At 42.2% G+C, this 17608-nt stretch overlaps 1 protein-coding gene across 1 annotated transcript in view; it reads right to left on the reverse strand.

Annotated features, from left to right (window-relative positions):
• Positions 1 to 2468: 2468 nt before the first annotated feature.
• GPLD1 (glycosylphosphatidylinositol specific phospholipase D1) overlaps positions 2469 to 17608 on the reverse strand; it is a 65088-nt gene continuing 49948 nt past the window's right edge. The window contains exons 16-25 of the mRNA XM_044295335.1: positions 16871 to 16945; positions 16590 to 16746; positions 14101 to 14242; positions 13483 to 13573; positions 12911 to 13004; positions 10775 to 10951; positions 7825 to 7985; positions 6014 to 6040; positions 5633 to 5683; positions 2469 to 3216 (exon numbers count right to left, since the gene is read on the reverse strand). Coding sequence (XP_044151270.1) covers positions 3136 to 3216; positions 5633 to 5683; positions 6014 to 6040; positions 7825 to 7985; positions 10775 to 10951; positions 12911 to 13004; positions 13483 to 13573; positions 14101 to 14242; positions 16590 to 16746; positions 16871 to 16945 — 1056 coding nt within the window. The 3' untranslated portion in view covers positions 2469 to 3135. The remainder of the gene's footprint in view (positions 3217 to 5632; positions 5684 to 6013; positions 6041 to 7824; positions 7986 to 10774; positions 10952 to 12910; positions 13005 to 13482; positions 13574 to 14100; positions 14243 to 16589; positions 16747 to 16870; positions 16946 to 17608) is intronic.

The following is a 17608-nucleotide window of genomic DNA, read 5'->3' on the forward strand; positions in this document are numbered from 1 at the left end:
CACCGTGTACAGGCGTGTGCAGGAAATGGGCTACAGGTGCCGCATTCCCCAGAAACAGCAGCAGAAGCGCCTGACCTGGGCTACAGAGAAGCAGCACCGGACTGTTGCTCAGTGGTCCAAAGTACTTTTTTCGGATGAAAGCAAATTTTGCATGTCATTCGGAAATCAAGGTGCCAGAGTCTGGAGGAAGACTGGGGAGAGGGAAATGCCAAAATGCCTGAAGTCCAGTGTCAAGTACCCACAGTCAGTGATGGTCTAGGGTGCCATGTCAGCTGCTGGTGTTGGTCCACTGTGTTTTATCAAGGGCAGGGTCAATGCAGCTAGCTATCGGGAGATTTTGGAGCACTTCATGCTTCCATCTGCTGAAAAGCTTTATGGAGATGAAGATTTCATATTTCAGCACGACCTGGCACCTGCTCACAGTGCCAAAACCACTGGTAAATGGTTTACTGACCATGGTATTACTGTGTTCAATTGGCCTGCCAACTCTCCTGACCTGAACCCCATAGAGAATATGTGGGATATTGGGAAGAGAAAGTTGAGAGACGCAAGACCCAACACTCTGGATGAGCTTAAGGCCGCTATCGAAGCATCCTGGGCCTCCATAACACCTCAGCAGTGCCACAGGCTGATTGCCTCCATGCCACGCCGCATTGAAGCAGTAATTTCTGCAAAAGGATTCCCGACCAAGTATTGAGTGCATAACTGAACATAATTATTTGAAGGTTGACTTTTTTTGTATTAAAAACACTTTTCTTTTATTGGTCGGAGGAAATGTGCTAATTTTTTGAGATAGGAAATTTGGGTTTTTATGAGCTGTATGCCAAAATCATCAATATTAAAACAATAAAAGGCTTGAACTACTTCAGTTGGTGTGTAATGAATCTAAAATATATGAAAGTCTAATGTTTATCAGTACATTACAGAAAATAATGAACTTTATTACAATATGCTAATTTTTTGAGAAGGACCTGTATATACTTTCACATGTAAATATATTCGAGTAGATTACATTTACCTTTGTGATTTTAATAAAATGTATATATTTATTACATTGGAGAAAAAGCTTTATGTATATAGTATTTTCATACTATAGAATAATGTGAAATTCAATAAGTACAATAAAGTAAACTATGAAAGGGCACAATGGAATTATTTATTCATTAGAAGTCTGAAGTAAAGTTCAATATGTTTTTTTTTTTTTTACCATTGTTTGAAGAACTGTTTGTTTTTCCTCTAGAAGCCACTGTGCCTGCCATTGGCGCGTATGCCCATTCAAGTGAAAGCGGCTGCGCTGCAGCTCGTGGACAAACTGTAGCACTGTTTGATAAAGACCACTTTTTCTCTACTCTTAGAGAACCCCTGATTTCCCTGGCTGCCGCATGCACAGTGGAAACAGTGCTTTATAGTAAAGTCTCTCCTTTAGGGTATGTTCACACCTAGTTTTTACATGCTGGAAAACAAATAAAGCGGAATCCATGTAGTTTGTGGCTGCGTTGTTGTTTTTTTACTTGGTTTTTGAGCCTGCTCATTTTAATAGGAAGCTTGAATGTGAATTAAGTGCAGAATCCACACCAAGAATGACTTCAATTTTCTTTTCCGCACCACGGTTTTTAAAACTTTAAAGGGACACTGACAGGCCCAATTAGCATATTGAGTTATATATATCACAGCACAGGTCATATAAAGTGTATTAGAATCATGTAAGTATCCCCCCTGCCCACCTTATAAATACGGAAATATAAAGTTTTATAACCTGCTTGTCCGGTCACCAATCTGCCCAAGGGGCGGCGTTTCATCTGAAAATGCGCCCAGCCAGCCGCTCCCAACTGCCGTTCTGAAGCCCCGCACAGCTCATCAATATTCACTTCGCTGGGCGGCGGCTACAACTCTCCAGGTCACGATCCTGCGCATGGGCAATCGAATCCTCCTGGTATCGTTCGTGTGTAATCTGCGCCTGCGCCCCGCCGTGGTTAGATCGCGCCTGCGTACACACCCTGCCTGCGTCCCCGAGCCTCTGCCTCATGCGCATGCGCCTGAAGCGCTGCTGCTATGAACAGTGTCTGGCGTATGCGCATGAGGCAGAGGCTCGGGGACGCAGGCAAGGTGTGTACGCAGGCGCGATCTAACCACGGCGAGGCGCAGAAGATTACACACGAACGATACCAGGAGGATTCGATTGCCCATGCGCAGGATCGTGACCTGGAGAGTTGTAGCCGCCGCCCAGCGAAGTGAATATTGATGAGCTGGGCGGGGCTTCAGAACGGCAGTTGGGAGCGGCTGGCTGGGCACATTTTCAGATGAAACGCCGCCCCTTGGGCAGATTGGAGACCGGACAAGCAGGTTATAAAACTTTATATTTCCGTATTTATAAGGTGGGCAGGGGGGATACTTACATGATTCTAATACACTTTATATGACCTGTGCTGTGATATATATAACTCAATATGCTAATTGGGCCTGTCAGTGTCCCTTTAAGTAGAAAAAAGAAAATGGTGCGTTTTTCCCATTGAAATTAATGGGAGGTGGATTGCTTGCAGTGTTTTTGGAGCTTATTTTCAGATGGAAAAAGCATCAAAATCAACTGCAAACAATTCTGCGTGAACAGCCCTTTTCTACAGAATACACTGATTCTGCTGCTCACGCCCCAACCAGGGAAATCTGTGCTTGTACAATGGATGATGACACAGGGAATTCGGGACATGCGCAGTAGAATCCAAAGTTCTGGACCATGCATTGAACATGATTGTGCGGTGCCGCCCTTCCTCGGGGCGTAACGTCGCATTGATGTGAAGCAACGCATGACCATTGACCGGAGGGAGGTTTATGGATAGTACATGTCAGAAGGGCAACGGGATCAAAACTCTAAGTAATCTTTACAACTTTCCATTATATATTCACATAGATACATTTATTATAAAGTGGCCAACAGCTTTAATAGTTTCCTCTGAAAGTCCTGGAGGACATCTGTGGCAGAAGGGTCTTTTCCCATTCTAGATGAGGTCTTTCTTCTCCAACTAGTTTTTCATATTTTGCATTGGCTTATTTTATTAGTATTATAACTTTTTTTCAGTTTGTAACCTGTCCAGATCTGCATAGTGCTTCCGACTTCAAGGTCTTCAGTAATGAGAAGATTCAGTATAGGTTGTAGATGTAGAGGCTTCCAGCCAGTCTTGCATTCCTGGAGCTTCTTATAGCTGCTACCACAACCTGTTTCTGAAAGGATTGAATAAGTAAATGTATGTGATTATTATGAATGTGTCTCTTTTCTTGTGCAGAATGCTGTATAAATGATGGGGGTCATTTATTAAGATCGGGGTTTTAGACCCATGCCCTGACAGTGGATCCACTGAAGTTATGTAGTGGCACCGACCTCTAGAACATTGGCGCCTTTCAGACGACCGAGTTCCACACTCCGGACTCGCAGCGTAATTATGCAGGAGCTCCCATCCTGATGGGATCGCATTGAATTATGTTGATTTATGATGCTATGTAACCCTTAGAGGTCTGGAATGTATTGGATAAAACTGACATAATGCTGTCAGTGTTATCCAATACATTCCAGAACTGTAAGGGTTACACAGCATTATAAATCAATATAATGCAATGTGACCCCTGTCAGAACGGGAGCTCCTGCATACTCGCGCTGCGAGTCCAGAGTGTGGAACTCGCTCGTCGGGGGGGGCTGTTTTTTGGTACACAGCTGACAACTATGTATAATGGTGTGAAAACTTGTCGGACAATTATCCGATATATCTGTCTCCCTTATGTTTATGTAACTTTAATAACTATTGAATATTTTTTTTTTTTAATCTATAGACAGATAATGCAGCCAGTGCTAGCTTTTAAAAAAAATCCTTTCTGGGTGAAAATTAATAAGATTCTTCTCTTCCGTTGGGTCCTACGATATGACCCCTGACCTTTACAGGTCTTTCTGCTCCAACCAGGGGTCACCATCTAACGGAGTGACCGGCTTCCAGTTGACAGTGTGCCTCAGTGCATGCTGCTAGTCTTCTCCTGACGTCATTGTGCTCCATTTCACAGCACAGGCAGTGCCTTGCAGGTTGTGGAAGCACTCTGACTCCTCTGCATGGTTTCCCAACACAGAGCAGAGGCATTGTGGGTGTGCGCCAGCCTGGTCACACCGGCTAGACTGCTGCTTCTGTGCAGAAGAATGGACAAAGAAGGAGTAGCTCTAAAATACATATTTTAGGTACTGAGTTTATTAGAATTCTGCAATGACTTTTAGGTACGGTAAGTAGAATGGGACCAAAAAAGTTGGGTTATCCCATGATTAATGTAAAAACATGAAAATCCTGCACCATATAGTACATCATATTACCCAATAATATGTAATATTTTGTACCGATTCTCTTTTTGTTGATATATGTATATTAAGGAGGTACACCCTTGCTAATACAAGGCTGTTTTGATCCAGTTGAAGACCATATAGTACATGACAACCTCTTTCTAACCAAGCTAGAACCAGCCCTGTCCCTCACATGGATCCAGAGATCTTAAAATTCATTGCTCAAATTACTCTGCTAGATTTATTTCAAGTTGACTGCTCATGGGGTGTGTCCTTTGTGCTGCAGCTCTCTCCCTAGCGGTAAAGGAGCCTTTCATTTTTTTCTCTTCCTGCAGCTCTTTCCCTGTAACTCACAGTGGGCATGGGTGGGGGCAGCTCCAGGATGGAATTCAGGATGTGCTGTGAGGTGGATAGAGAAATAAGTAAAGGACAAACAGCAGGTGGCGCTATGCAGATACATTTTACTGTGGCTATGCTAAATTTCTGATTAAATGAAATTACAAAAGTATTCAGATCCAGTTGCTGGTTTGCAAAATTTTGAATATTTTTCATGGTACCACCTCTGTAATTACAGTGAAAGCAATTTAGCAACAGTCCCTCCGCATGATGTCTATAAGCCCTCCTTGATTACACCCTGCATTTGTCAGAATAGAACAACGCATGCTCTGCTATTCCTCTGTCGAGAATAAGCAAAGGGAGAATGAAGTTAGATCAGCATGCAGCGCTGCTCTGGAGCTGAGAGAAGAATGGCAACTGGGCATGCATGCCCACTGCTGCCCGATGGAGGAGGACGGGCACATCAGTGAGAACAGAACTGACATCAATGAGCCAGCCCAGTAAAAAAAATATATATATATATATATATATATATTTAGTAGACTTATATTGCTGAACTACTTATTATGAAATGCTATGTTAGATTCTTATAACGGAATAATCCCGTGTTAAGGGGGAGATTTATCTCCCTTGCGCCTGAAAAGTGGCGTTAAAAAGTCACAAACTATGTATTTGTGACTTTTTAACTTACGACTTATTTGAAAATTGGCACATCTCTTGGATTTTACACCAAAAAGGGGTGTGGTCAGGGCCGGAAGGGGCGTGGCAAACACATTTATCTTTATTTACGCCAGTTTTCTGGTTCAGTAATCTACAGCCGCTCTGAGCTTTCTGTTTAGGTGCCTGTACTGCCTGAGGACGTGCCTAATTTATAATGAGGCGTGCACCTTGTTATAAATTAGGCACATCCTCCAGAATAGTGTGCATTACCTGGGAAACATATTCATATACACACTAACCATAGGAGTACCGGAAGGTCTCGCATACCTTATGCTTTGATTTGATGGTGGTGACCGCACTTCCAAACCTGGCTTTTTCCTGAAATATTGATGTAGATTAACATAGAGATTAAGGCCTCATGCACACTACCGTATCCGCTTTGCAATCCGCAAACCATGTATCCACAACACACAGATACTGTATGTGTGCATGATGCAGTGCTTTACTAGAACTGCCTATTCTTTTTTTAAAAACGGACAAGAACAGGGCATGTTCTGTAATCTGCAGACAGATAACGTTTTTGCAGGCCCATATAAATGAATGGGTCCACATGTGATAGGCAAAAAATGCAGATAGGAGACAGACTCAAAATATAGTCGCGTGCATGAACCCTACAAGAAAGCCTTACCTACTGCAGGTATTACTTACTTCAGGAGAAACCAGAACATACTGTGCCTGCAAGGAAAGAGAATCTGGTTACAGCAACTCTGATGTCACTGCACTCATCAACCATCATTGATCATGAAAGGCAGTGTGACAATGCTGATACTTAGTTACTACTTGATTCAATCAAGTAAAGAAGTTAAAAGATTCAGAAATGTATCAATACAGAATAAAAAAAAAAAATTAAACCCAATAAAACATGCATTATCTAATGTGCTTTTATTTTCTGATTGTAGATTTTTTTAATTTTATTTTCTGTACATGATTATGGGGGTTGCCATCTTGCCTAAGCTGCTCTTAGAAAGAGATGCTTACAGCAACCACGTGGGCCATAGCAAACTTTAGACAGGAGATGTTTATATGGGAGAGTTTTTCTAGACATGGGGCCAGATTTATCATTAGCTCAAGTCAGAATAATGGAGTGAAAAAGTCGCAAATTTTTTCGCAATCACTAAAACTGCGACTTTTTTCTGCTCTGCACTATGCTCGCCAGTTTTCTGAAAGTGGGCGTGTTTTCTTATGTAAATTGATCTCTAGACAGATTTACTATTGGAACTATTTAAAAAGTCGCTAAAAATTGCGCAATTTCACTCCCGTGAGGACCATGCTTATCTTATGAGACTTTTTAAAAAAAAGAACATGCGGCTTTTTCGTAAAGATGTGCGACTTTTGTAAAGCTGCTTACTGACGGATAAACTGCTACCGTCAAACCACATTTATTACAGTCTTACAGGGCCGATCCTAAATCTGACTTGGCTAAAACTGACTTTAGCCATATGTGAAAGTGGAGTGAGCTGTCAGTCATGATAAATCTGGCCCATGGTCTGTGACTTGTATAGAGTTCATTGTACAGGGAAGGAGAATAGATAAGCTGTGACCATCACCTATTCTAATTGGTGGATTCTGAGTTATTTATATATCTGCAGTATCTGTCACTGTAATCCAGCCTGTGATAATGAGAAAAGTGATCTGTACAGGAAGTGTCAGTGTAAGGCTACTTTCACATTAGCGCCACGGACCTCCAGCAGGCTGTTCCGTCAGGTGAACAGCCTGTCGGATCCATCCTGCCGCTAGTGAACGCGTGCCTCTGGACACTATAATAGGGGGGGGGGAGTGGAGGCACGGCAGCGCATGGCGAGAGGCTGCCGGAATAGATGTCGGACATGTCATAGTTTTGTATTCTGGCAGCCTCATGCCATGTGCTGCCGTGCCTCCGCCGGAACTTCGCCCCCGCCCCCATTATAGTCAATGGGGACAGAGCGGCAGTCCGGGGGCACACGTTCACTAGCGGCAGGGCGGATCCGACAGGCTGTTCACCCGACGGAACAGCCTGCCGGAGGTCCCTGCCGCTAGTGTGAAAGTAGCCTAAACTGCAGGATTTCATTGTTATAGATGGTGACATGGAAATGTTTTTTGTTTTAAATCTTTAAAATTCTCAATACAACATATTTAACCTATAGATAGATAGATATTTGGCAGCTGTGCCACATTTACAGGAATAAATGGTTAGATGTACTGGAGAAAATGTATTTCCCTAAATGATAGAAATGGCATTTGTCTACGTACGGTAATTATAAAAAATGTGTAATATTGAAATTATTTTATTTCTGTTATTGCTCTCATGTCAGGGAACAATGCATATAACCAGTTATGTTACTTGTATTCTTGTTGCCATGATGCTAGTGTGAATACGACAGGTAACTGGGCACCTCTATGATTACCCTGTATGAGCGTTCTTTTCCACAGATTACATTTTAACTCTTTACAGTTTGTAGGATATTACATTATTCTCGTACCCAGTCATCTGGACACGGCGAAAACAAAGACTTGCATCTTCCTGTTAGCAATCCTGTAGAGGTGGTATTTCCATTATAGATATATACTCGACCTGTCTGGGAACCAAACATCGTGGAAGTAATGTCACCGGTCCTTAGAGGTGAGGTCACAATGATTTCATCTGCAAAGGGAATTTAGAAATAGAGATCTTCAAATATTTCCAGCAAACATTGCTCTATTGGCTCTACATATGTTATTTCAGATTCATTTTAAAATCTTAAGGAATGGGATGATGGCAACAAGAACTACCTACAGTGGCAAGAAAAAGTAAGTGAACCCTTAAGGCCCCTTTACACTGCCCGAACATCGGGCAGACCATCGTTAACAAGCATTCACAGGAACACGCTTTAGTAATTATCTGCCAGTGTGAAGGTGCTGCCTATTACCCGATGAACAAGCAAAATGCCCGTTCATCGGGTAATTGGATTGTAAGTGTGATCACCTAAATGCCAACAGCATATGATGCCGTCTAAACAGCCTCTGCTGCCGGCAGACAATGATTAAGTATGGGGACGAGTGATGGCATTAGGGATCGCTCCTCCTCATACTGTGGAAAAGATCACTGCATGTAAATGCAGTGGTCTCCTTCACTGACAAGCGAAGGTACGCTTGAGCAGTGTAAAGGGGCCTTTAGGAATTACCTGAATTCATGCATTGATTACCGATTAATGTGGTCTGATTGTTATCTGAGTCCCAATTACAGGCAAGCACAATCTTAACTACGGTAATGACACACAAACAGTTGTACCGTACATGTGATCTGTAAATCATGATGGAGGGGCATCATGGTTTGGGGCCACTTCAAGGCCTGGACACGTTTTATGAAAATCTTATACAGAGACTAGAAGTGTAGCAAGCCAAGACATCAAGCTGAAGAAATGTTGGGTAATGGAGCAAAACAATGACCTGAAGTGCACAAGGAAATCAACTAAAAGAAGTCCTGACCCTAACCATATTGGGCTCGTGTAGCATAACCTGAACTAGATGCAAAGTGTGTGTCCTGAAACACACTGCTTTATACTGTGATTGTGTTTCATGTAAATTGTGCTTGTATATGAGTTCCAATAAAGTTGCATAGGGAGAAGGAGGTTCTAACAAGCCTGCCAGGGCTGACTCCGTCCTGCACACAGTACAGAGGAGAAGGAGGTCAGAGTGTGTGTAATGTCTGAGGACAAAGCTGCACCTCAGCAGCCATCTTGGAGAGTTACAAAAACTCCAAAGTTAGTTCCATGTACCAGCCCATAGAAGGGAAAGATTACAGAAAAACCAGGCAACTCAGAGAGGGAATGGGAATATTGGCAAATGAAGGTAACTGTCGTTTATCAGGCTCTAGTCTCCTTTGCATTAGGTGTGGACATTCTAAGCTACACGCTGCCCACCATAACCAAGGACAGAAAGGCCATCTGTCAGAATATAGTATTCCTAGAGAGGATACAGAAGTATATGACTATACAGTACATCAGAGATAGTCCATCCCTCCAGCCTGGAGAAACAAGGGAGAAAGATTGATTGTCATAGAAAACTGCCCCTTATGCAAGTTCTGGGGTTTGACTCCCGGGACCCGCACTGATAAGCCGTTTGAGAAGGCATCGGCATTGGCAGTAGTGCTGCTGCCTTCTCTCAGCTTAGTCTAGGCCATGCAATGTCATGTTCATCGGTCACATGGCCTAGGCACATCTCGCAGATTGAAGTGAATGGGGCTGAGCTGCGATATTTGATTAGCTGAGAGAAGGCAATGCTACTGTGAGTGTCGGCGCCTTCTCAAACAGCTGATCGGTGGATTCCAGAGGATATGTCATCAGTATACAAGTCTCAGGAAACACCTTTAATAAAAGACCTGAACAGTACAACCACTAGTTTATTGGTCTCGGAGCTGATCGGTGGGCTCCAGAGGACAGGTCATCAGTATACAAGTCTCAGGTCTTTTATTAAAATGGTGTCCTGAACAGTACAACCACTAGTTCATTTAGTTAGATTGTGCTTGTCTACGATGGTGACTTAGGCTGCTTTCACACTAGCGTTCGGGTTTCCGTTCGTGAGCTCCGTTTGAAGGAGCTCACGAGCGGACCCGAACGCCTCCGTCCAGCCCTGATGCAGTCTGAATGGAGGCGGATCCGCTCAGACTGCATCAGTCTGGTGGCGTTCAGCCTCCGCTCCGCTCGCCTCCGCACGGACAGGCGGACAGCTGAACGCTGCTTGCAGCGTTCGGGTGTCCGCCTGGCCGTGCGGATCCGTACGGATCCGTCCAGACTTTCAATGTAAGTCAATGGGGACGGATCCGTATGAAGATGCCACAATGTGGCTCAATCTTCAAGCGGATCCGTCCCCCATTGACTTTACATTGAAAGTCTGGACGGATCCGTACTAGGCTATTTTCGCACTTAGCTTTTTTTTGCTAAAATAATGCAGACGGATCCGTACTGAACGGAGCCTCCGTCTGCATTATTATGGGCGGATCCGTTCAGAACGGATCCGCCCGAACGCTAGTGTGAAAGTAGCCTTAGATAACAAGGATAACAGGCCACATTTTGTATTGGTAATCAATGCAGTTAATCCAGGTAATTTCACAGGGTTCACTTACTTTTTCTTGCAACTGTATTTTACATCCACCAATAAATTGCAGTAAACCACTAGGGCAGAAGATGTGTGCTGTCGAGGTATTGCACTTGACAGGATGTCAAGTTATAGCAAGCTCCCATTTGTGACAAGTATTTGGTCTGGGTGGTAGATCAGTCTTTGGGCATCAATTGAATTGAAATGGCGAAGAGATGAAATGCAAAGTATATTATAAAGTTGTAAAAGTTTTCATTATTTCATAATTACATTGTGTTTGGTAATATCAGAAAACCCCTTTAGTGACATTTGTTAGAACACGTGATGTCTACAACATAAAGACAAATGCAGTCATACCAAGACCGTCTTCATCCAGGTCCCTTAAATGTAGTTTGGTTCCAAATCGTGAAAACTCCCTGTCTCCCCTGAGTGTGCCGAGGGGTGATGGATCAGCCTTCCTTTTCAGTTCATATGCGGTTGTCGTACCTGCATGCTTCAGTACACTTGATATAAACACCACCTTCGACTTTGTGTCTGGAACAATCCAAATGGAAAAAAGATGTAAAGGTAACATCACGTCAGTTGAGTGATGACAATTCTATCAGTTTTTCTTTTTACTCTTTACATCACATTCGAGCCCTAGGTTTAGCGTATATCTCGGCAAATGCCCCCATCGTATGCCCCATATCCCTTTATGCTCGTCTAATGATAACTTGCATTAGATATTGACTGTTTTTGTAATCTACTTACTAGGTTATACAGGTGCTTCTGGTCTCAGTCAAATTCAGTATATTTAGAGGTGTCATTTTATTACAGACTTAGGTTTTATGATTATATAAATTTGGGTCAGCAGAACCTTGGTGTCTGTGGATATACAAGGGTGTCGAAAACGCCCATAAACAATGAAAACAGTTTGGCAGATTAAATCCAATGTAAACACAATCTTCGGGGAAATGGAAAACTGTTAGGCCATGTCACAGTGGTGGTGGCCATCTTTGATTCAACTTTGGTTTTTCAGATGCGTAGTTACATGTGTGACGCAACAAACCGGTAGGAAACATTAACAGAACGTTATGCATTCTCATGTTAAAACAATGATTTTTTTTTCTTCAGTACAGAAGAGGTGAAGGATAGCATTATCACTAGCAGAAGAAAAATCACTATTGTAATATGAAAACAAATACATTTATATTAACTTGAAGCACACCAATGTTTTTTATGGTGAAATTCTCTACCAGTTTGATCTGTCAAACACCTTGCTAATTGAAAAGCCTACTTTAAGATGGCGCTGTAGCGCACCACAGCAAATTTTTGTTTCACTAAATCACACCTATAAATGTGCCCAATGTCTGTGTATACATGCCCAATCCTGCCCAGTCCCTTTTGTGCCTCCACATAGAATTTATGCCCCCTTAGCGCCCCCTTTATAATAGATTGCTGCCTTAGTGCCCCCTTCACTGTAGGGATGCTTTTTAGTGTCCCCTCACAATAGTGATGCCCTCTTAGTGTCCCCTCACAAGAGTGCTGCCCCTTAGTGCTCTCCTTAAAGTAGTGCTGCCCCTTTAATGTCTCCATTACAATAGTTCTGCCCCCTTAGTGCTGCATCACAATAATGTTGCTCCATAGTGCCCACTTACAGTTGTGATGCCCCATAGATTAGGTAAAATAAAAAAGTAATACTCACCTAGCCCCGTTCCACTGATAAACGGAGCACGTCATCTATCGGATTGTGCTCTCTTCTGCTTAGCAGGCGCGATAACGTCACTGCATCATACTTGCCTCCTGGGGAGAGCACAAGCCAGTGAATGGTGGAGCAGGATGCTGACTGCTCCCTGTTTCACTATTGCATTTGGGACAATTGGGAAAGTGGGACATGCCACAACCGTCCTGGGGCTGTCCCTTCGGATCCAAGACAGTTGGGAGGTATGATGTTGGTGACATGGCTTAACACATTATCCATTCCACCAGTTTTTGTCTAAAATATGATCACCATTTGCCAAACTGTTTGCATTTTATTTGGGCTATGGACAGTACTGTTCCAGAATATTGGGATACTATATCTCCTCATGGAGAGTGCCTTAATCGTCATGAGGAGTCTTATAGGCTGGGCAGCGCTCCTCTGGAATTCTGGGAAGAAGGTATGCAAATGAGCTCTTAGCAAGCCTTGCCTCTGATGCCTTGCAGATAAGATGATGGCTTGATTACCATCCAAGTCATGTCTCAAGGCCTGTTTAAAAGGTCGAACATTGGCTTATTACCTTACATCTGGTGGCATCAGAGGCAGAGCTTGCTAAGAGCTCATTTCCATCCCCCACTACTGTTCCAGGAGCCTCAGAGAGCCTAGTGCTCGTGATTAATGAGGGTCCTAATGATTGCGATCATATATTTATCACATATCCTGTGGAAATGCTGTTTTTGGCCCCCTGTAAACGGGTAATCTTCAGTTTTCCCAAATATGTAGTAATCCCTAAAGTAGTAGAAGGATTTACGGACTTTGTGTAGGTGCACTTATCATCAGCACTTGTTTGCTTTCTCCATTCACAGCCAGAGTCCCACTTGCAAATGATGTGCCCATCTTACTCTGGTCCTACAAGAGATTAGTCAGTTCATGTAAATTCCATTCTTTCTTTTTTTGTCAAATGAACACAAGTGAAAGTAGAATTGTTAATGCATTATATGCCAGGATGGTATCTGGTACCTTATTTAAACGTTTAACCCCTTAAATAACCCATTGCATTGGTGATTTGGGACTGTGGATTCTAGGTGGACGGGCCAAGTGGGAGAGAATTATGAAAGCAGTTTAGCTTGTTCTTGTACGTTGTTTTTAGGTAGACAAAATTCTTGCATTGTTTTTTTTTTTTTTTTACAGTATTCCCATTCAGTTAAATAATGGGATATGTGTCCAGATCCTGTCTTATATTCATTACATGGATAATGATTGACATTGAAAAAACATTATTTCTAGATAAACACTCATGTGCTAGTAATAATATTGACTCTCATCCAGAAAATTGTGGTAGCGGAATTGTGTGTATCGCCAGTTGTAATACAGGAAGGGAACTTACCTCATTTCCATGCAGAATGAAAGATGTGTTTTTACTTGGTGGGTAGAATCCATACACTTTCCCTAAACTTTGTGCATTTTCACAGTAACGTCTGTAGGGGAAAAGAAGCGATTTTGGATTATGATTTATGTCAAATTTCTCTCTTCAATAATGGCAGAAAAAGGTAATTATTTCCTAAGATATAACCTTGTGGTACTCTCAACTTAGCACCTGAACTAAGGTTTTTGGTGCAACTTGCTCTCTGTAGAGGTATACAGTGTAAAGTTACAATATTAATTGGTTCCAGGACAACCATCGTATGTTAAAACCATTGTAACTTGAGTAATTGGTTCCAAAGCCCCAAAATGTCACCCAAGATAAGAGAAAATGAAGATTTAAGAAAACTAAACAGATAACTAACACAGATAAAACTAGTTCTTACATATAACAGTCAGGAATAGCTGCTAACTAGCAACTAATACAGCTATTGTACCAGAGAAGTGGCCTTGATTGGTTGGGTCGGAGTCTGAGACATTGTATGTTGAGTCTGGTTTCAACTTACGATGGGTCAGAAAAGACCACTGTATGTTGAAAATATTGTATCCTGAGGCCATTGTATCTTGTACATTAAGGAAATACCTCTTGCATGAACTCCAGGTGGGACTCCCGATCACTAGCAATGTTTTGCTCTTGTATATATGGCTATGAATGGAATAACCAAACCAGGCATAGTCCTGTTCACCAGACATACTCCAGTCAGCTTCTTCCACATATAAACTGCCTTGAAAAAAACAAAGCAGTACACTACATTACCTCACAAAGGGGTTAGCCACTTTATTTCCACTTTACACCTTTCAGTCTTAAAGGGGTTTTCCGGAAGAAGAATGCTGATTACCTGTCCTCAGGATAGGTCATCACTAGCTGATTGATGGGAATCCGACTCCCAGCACCTGTGACAATCAGCTGTTTGATTAGGCTATGGCACTCCGGTCGTGTCCTCTTTGTAGGTCAGTGATGTCACCTTCATCGGTCACATTGCCTTTTTTGGAAGCTCACTTCCATTCAAGGAATGGGCCTGAACTGTAATACCCCAAGCATTGTCGTCATACATTTTAAGGCACTGTGCTTGTCATGCTGTGAGTAGGGGTACCAGGAGTCAGACCACCAATGAGATATTGAGGATAGGTCATCAATATTATACTCACAGAAAACTCCTTTAATATGGATTATATGGCACTTACTAATACATCTTTATTTCAAAATCTTGGACCCTTTGTAGATTATTGATGTCAAACTCCCTCGCTGCTCCATTCGTCGGATAGCGCTCCCAAAAAGATGGCTGCAGAGAGAAGGGCTTGGAGCATCTGACAAAACTTGCCATTATGCCTACTCTGTTGAACTTTGAACATCTAGGACCATTGTGTACGCAGATGGCAGGCTCATTGACCCACACTTAGTAATCCTGATTAATTTGTAGACAGAGTAGACGTAGGCAAATTTATCACAGTAGCTGATGCTGGATGATAAATCTGGTGCACCTTTACAAACGTCTAGTCTAGTTTATACCACCTATTTGTTGGCATAGTTTACACAGAAAATGTGTGCACATGCCCTGAACATCTGTACCAATGAGCCAAAATTCTGTTTCTAAGCCAAAAATCTGTCCACCGAAATCTTTAGACCAACTCGAAATTGGTCTATTCTGTGCCACTTTTATGTGTCAGAATCGTGGATTTCTGCTTCTTTAATGTATTTACAAAGTAGAGTAAAGCTGAATCCCATATTCTAACTTAAAACCAGGAAATTCCGTTCATAAAAAGTCTATTTTTTTGCACCTCTGAATTATAAAAGTCTCTTAAATGCATACTTTTCACCCAAGTCCCTCTGTCCCTCTTTGATCCTTAAATGTCTCTCTTTTTGATCTGAGGTATAGATTTGCATTATTAAATGTACAATATTGATCCAGAAAGTGTTTTTCTGGTTCCCATATATAGAAGCCCGTCTTGTATATTATTTCATTATTTGATGCAATTTGGATTTTGGAAATTTCAATATTCAGATAATTTTTGCACTATTTTGTAAAAGAAAACTATTGAACTGTATAGACATGCAGGAAAAATGAGTCCTTCACACTATGAAACATAAGTGTCCTTCTTGGACCATCCAAAAAGTTGAGAGGTATGAAAATGTGTCTAAAAATTGCCAATATTGGGGCACATTTACCATAATGTGGACCATTTTGTTTCAGTGGAGGCATAGTGACGTTTCTAGTCACCTGAATGGAACAGTAGGCCGACTGTGTGTGTGCAGTGGAGACAGTGTGACATCAGTAATCTAGAACAAGCCCAGATGTTGAGATAAAGATGTATGAGTAAGAGCATGGATGTGTTCTCAATGGGGAGTAAGCTGCTGCCAGGCGGCTTTGGCAGTGTGTCATGCCCTGCTCAGGCTATGTGCGGAGGTCTGCCAGGTTAGCAGCACGTGTGTAGCCTTTTTGTTTTTGTTTTGGAATTGAGCTATATCCACCTCCCTTCAGGTGCACTGGGTAGGGTCGTTGGTTTGAGTTTAAATTACGCCCACTCCCAGTGTCCTGTGCGGGTTATAGCTTCTGTCTGGCTCAGAGGAAGGAAGGAATGATTTGCTGTTCCTGCTCAGTACAAGATAAGTTGGTTTTGTTTTCTTGTGTTTGTCTGTCTAGGCTGTTAGAGGGACGCCTGCCCCCTCCAGGTCCTGAGGGAGCAGGCTGCCTCTTTCCCCCTTTCACCATCTTAGGGATTTTAGGGAATCTTCAGCCTAGGCACGAGGACACGTTCATTCCCAGCTTCAGGGTCTGAATGTGGGCATAGAAGTCTAGGGAGAGCTGGTAGGGATTTGTCAGGAGGTGACCTCTATCCCCAGCTTCTTGCCTAGACACTTGTTTGTTTAGATCCTGTGTATCTTGTATTCTGTCTGCCGTGACACAGTGGCTGAAATCAAAAGGCATATTTTGGGATTTCAGCATGCTCGACCCTTCTTTCACCAGACAACTGCCATTTGTGATAAGTTGACACCCCCCCATACATATTAAATGTTATAGCGGGTCCTACTGAAATCTTCTATATGTCCAGATTGAAAATAACTTCTATTACCTTGTGTAGATCTTCTATGACTTGCATAAAATACAGCCACTAAACCTCTCTGCTTTCCTCCACCAGGTGCATAAGGGGAGCCGACTATTAGGTCAAGCTTCTTGTCTCTATTCACATCAGCAGAGTATAGCGTCCATCCAAAATTGCAATATGAAAACTGCAACATAAATAAGATAAGGTTTATTACTGGTAACTAGATGAAACAGCAGATATACAGTATCATTAGCCACAGAATTATTTCAATCAGTGATATAATGGATACATTTTTAAGAATGACTTACTTTGCATTTTATGGTGACATTTGGTTGAGATGAAATCCCATTTTCCTTTGACCCATAATACACGTACACAGAACCCTAGAATAAAGAAATGCTCATTCAATTCCTCAGAATGTAATAAAATACAGCATATTACAAAAAATATCACCAAAATTAGTCTAGATTGGTGATTTAATTGTCATACCATTGGGTGATGCATTTTTACACTGTGATTGGTGGATCTTACAACCCAAATTTTTACCATACTTAGATCTGAGGTGAAATCTAAAGGGCTTGTGCAGGAATATTTAGTTGAGTTTAGTATTTATGTTAAGACAATGGTAAGCACTGATTACTAATAATTACTAGTAACCAGTAAATTACATGCAATGACATAGTGTGTAAAGGGGTTGGGCACTTTCTGGAAATATCTGTAAAATGCCATAAACTTGTAGGCAATAGCATAGGAAAACCTAAACCTCCTAATTTTTTACCGCAGCATCCACGTTGAGGTCCCACCACTGGTGGCCACTGTATCCACGGTGATAAAGATGACAGTGGTCATATGATTTATCCATGTGATCGCATTTTCATCTGTATCGGCGCTGAAAGTATTCAGTGCATGCAGAGATACATATATTTGTACCTGCTTTCAGCACTAGCGTAGAAGAGGGTCTATCTGGGGCCGTGGTCACACAGGTAAATCATGTGACTGCTACCATCTTGATTGCCATGGACACAGTGGCCACTGTGTTCAGATGA

This window comes from Bufo gargarizans, chromosome 5 (genome assembly GCF_014858855.1).
Source record: "Bufo gargarizans isolate SCDJY-AF-19 chromosome 5, ASM1485885v1, whole genome shotgun sequence".
NCBI classification, from domain to species: domain Eukaryota; kingdom Metazoa; phylum Chordata; class Amphibia; order Anura; family Bufonidae; genus Bufo; species Bufo gargarizans.